General features: G+C 58.2%; 1 protein-coding gene across 1 annotated transcript in view; it reads right to left on the reverse strand.

The window, feature by feature from the left end:
- NPHP4 (nephronophthisis 4) overlaps positions 1-3,502 on the reverse strand; it is a 141,484-nt gene that overhangs the window by 108,442 nt on the left and 29,540 nt on the right. The window contains 4 exon segments of the mRNA XM_009889689.1: positions 761-1,168; positions 1,570-1,730; positions 2,349-2,536; positions 3,165-3,374. Of these exon segments, the coding sequence (XP_009887991.1) occupies positions 761-1,168; positions 1,570-1,730; positions 2,349-2,536; positions 3,165-3,374 (967 nt within the window).

Genomic DNA, 3,502 nt, shown 5'->3' on the forward strand with positions numbered 1-3,502 from the left:
CTGCTGTTGTCACCATACAGCCGTCCGCCCAGAGATGGAGCAGCACGAAAAGCACGGCACCATCCCGAGCGATTCACCGCTGAGCCCCTAAACCAGCTCTGCATTTCATCTGTGTTCTCCATCCCCAGGCTGCGGTGCTGCCACCGGCACAGCCACGCGCCGCCGCGTCTCCCCGCTCCTGCTGCCACTCGTGCTCCCACCGCGGCTGTGCCCGGCAGCGCCGGACAAGGCTGAAAACCCACTGGTATTTACTCAGCCTAGAAATCCCGTCCCCATCCTTCGGGCAGGGGTACCGAGCTATTCAATACCGCTTTTAACCACAGTATTTTGAAATTTAAAAAAAAAGAGGCCAGGCAAAAAAAAAAACAAAAAAAAAACAAACAATCAAAGGGCGGTGTTGTCATGGTGCAGTGACTCTGGTTGCTCTCCCCCTCCTTTTGCCGGGTGTGAGTTAAACCTCTCCCTGGGTTGTGAATCTCAGATTCTCCTTCCCAGGAGCTTATCGTCCCCTTGCAGGCAAAGTATGGAAACGACGATTTAAGATATCTTATAATGGAGCTAATCTTTCTTCTGAAGGTAAGATTTTAAAACCTGGAGTCACTGCACGTTTGTAGGACGGGAAATTAAATATATAAAATAGAAGCACCCAGCAGGTTCTGGGAAGAATAGCGTTCTTACAAGCGTGGCTTCCTTTCGGGTGTGTGCTGCCCGTCTCTCCCCGCAGCCCCGTGCTGTTTGCTAGCACCTAACCGCACGGTGCCGTCCCCGCACCGCCGGCCTCCCCGCCACCTTGCGCCGGCATTTCCAGCCGAGCAGGCAGGAAGGGATCGCAAGCACAACCAGGAGCCGCACGCCTCTGCCCGCATCCCAGCCGGTGCCGGGATGGGGGCTCCGAGTGGCACCGGAGGTACCCGGCGAGGGGCACGTGCTGCGGGGCACCGGCGCTGGCACCCAAGCCTTTTGGCCACATCAGCAGCGGGCTCTTACCAATGTTGGCCAGGCAGAGGTGGAGGCGGCCCCTCACCACCACACGGACACCGAGGGGCCGCAGGGCACCGTGCCGCAGCGCCTCCCGGCCCATCACCGTCACGTCCGGCTCGTACTCGGTCGTGGCCACCTCCAGCTCGTGGTGGGTCCTGACGGCTGCTCGGCCCTGGCGCAGCAGGGGCTGGGGACAAGGCGAGGATGGGCGAGGGGTAACGAGTTACTGGGGAGTCCGGTCTGGGTGAGGATGTCTCCGTCTGTCCTAGGTCTGGGGGGTTCAGCCCTAGAACACGGCAGGAGTTCCAGGGAATTGGAAGGAAGTTAACGTTTTGCCATCGCTTTTGAGGAGAAGATGACAAATCCCACAGTTAGGGGCTTGTCAGGCTGACGTCGGTCTCGGCTACACAGAGGGGCTGACAGCGACTCGATTACTGAAGACAGGAGGGTAACGCAACAGCATCTCAACACGGGACCAAAGGAAAAGTCAGCCTCGTCCTTAACACTCCTGCATGCTACGCAGGGGGTCTCCTCCATCGTTAGCAGTCCTGAGGGCTTAAGGGGAAAGACCTTCAACATAACCAATACCTCCAGTTTGACGGCAGCGGACCCAACGAGGAGCAGGGAGTCTCCATCCCAGACGTCAATCTGGAGGCTGTGCTCAGCCAGGTACCGCACAAACCAGCGCTGCTCCCCGGGGCGCAGGAAAGCGGGATCCACCATGTACTTCAGCTGCAAGCCCGGCGGTCCTGCGAGACACGCGGCATCGTCGTGGAAATGGCGCTTCCACCAGTACATCAGCGGGGACAGGGACACCCTTCTGCTCTAGAGCAGCCTGCCTGCTCGGACCCCCTCTCCTCCGCTTATCAAACCCATCGGTCAATTAGTAAGGTCCAAGGCGCCCCAGGATTGGCAGCCTCACACAGAAACACTCCGTCTGTACGGATCTCCCTCTCATTTCCATTAACAGCTCCACACGGAGAAGGAGCTTCGTCAGCCACAAGCGCTTGGTGTCTCTCAGGACCAGAATTTAACAAGACACAGGAAGAAATAAAGGAGAGCGTTCAGCTGGACCGATCGGAGCCGCTCACTCCGGGCGCTGCGCTCTCACGTGTTGCCTTTCCTTCCAAAGGCACTTAGCTGCAGCCGGAGCCGGCAGCCTCGACGTGCAAATCGCGCCACCAACACTTACCGGTGCTTTACTTCAAACATTGGACATTTTGAACGTTTTTTCATGATAAGCCACGCAAACTAGTGAAGGGTTGCCACTAAAGCAGACACCGGCCCGTTTCTCAGCCCAGAAACAAGCCCAGATCTGACTGATGGAAGAGGAGCAGCCGCAAGAGGATGCTAAAACTGGAGCTTACCAGTGCCAAGGGTTCCGTCCTTGTTCACCCGGACGAGGAGCTGCGCTGGCACAGCCGTCCCGGCCGCCGGCCCCCCATCTGTGCTGACCAGCTGCAGCCGCGGCGTGGTGACCGGCGGGAAACGGTAGAACTGGAAGGTGAGGAAGACGGTCTTCGGCCACGTCCCCTCCGTGCCGTCCCGGGCATCCCTTGAGGGAGAGAGAGGGGTTGGGGTTAGGTCACGGCACGGCGCTGCCTCCCCATCACAAGCTCCTCGTGCGTTTGGCACGCACAGAGAGGCAGGAGAACAAGAGAAGATCAGCAGCATCACAAGTATTTGGACTTCTCTGAAGACAGCAGGCATATGGTTTGCCTTGGCTTTCCAAAAAACTTCATAATTCCAGCTGTCTCCCACCATATGCTGCAACGGAGGAGCCCAGCCAAGGCAGCGCTTTACCTTCGCACAGCACATTGACATCCACGGAAAAAAAACACAAGTGGGGCCTCATCCAGCCAAACCCACCCCCACAGGTACCAACTTTCTCAACTCCATATGCGTTTATGGAGACACCCTGCGTTAACTAGCTTTTACATCACACTGTGGCTAATGGATACAACAACAACAAAAAAAAAAGGAATAGGATTTAAGAGTGCCCGGAAAGGACAAGAGCATCATTGTAAAACCCTCTGGTGCTTTGCCTCCATGGCAAGTGCTGGAAGAAGCAGCACCTTTGCAAGGACTTCTCCTGCTCAAGCAGGGAAGCAGGTTGGGGGATTTTGGGAAAGGACTGTCCCTGAGAGAGGAGGCCCCTGGGATGTGCCTGCAGAAGGCACCACAAAGAGCTGCCACCTCTCCTGCCAAAAGCCAGGAACTGCAGGATTATTTCGTTGCCTTGCAGAGGGTCGGCTTCCTCCAGCCGCAGGCTGAAAGTCGCTGGGTCTGCCGGCTCCGAGATTTCCACCGGCTCCTGGTTGTGGTCCAGGATCTCCGGGAAGCCGGCGGTGTGCAGGCGCGCCAGGGAGGCACGGGAGAGCAGCGTGCGGGAACTGACGGAGAAATGGGGGTGAGCCGTGCGGAATCGGCCGCGGGGGACCCCGGTGAGACGGGCGACGGGGGCACACGAGCCCGGGGGAGGGCAGCTGAGCATCACCTGGCTGCCTGCAGCCCCACGGCG

Source organism: Charadrius vociferus, unplaced genomic scaffold, assembly GCF_000708025.1.
Source record: "Charadrius vociferus isolate BGI_N301 unplaced genomic scaffold, ASM70802v2 scaffold477, whole genome shotgun sequence".
NCBI lineage: Eukaryota > Metazoa > Chordata > Aves > Charadriiformes > Charadriidae > Charadrius > Charadrius vociferus.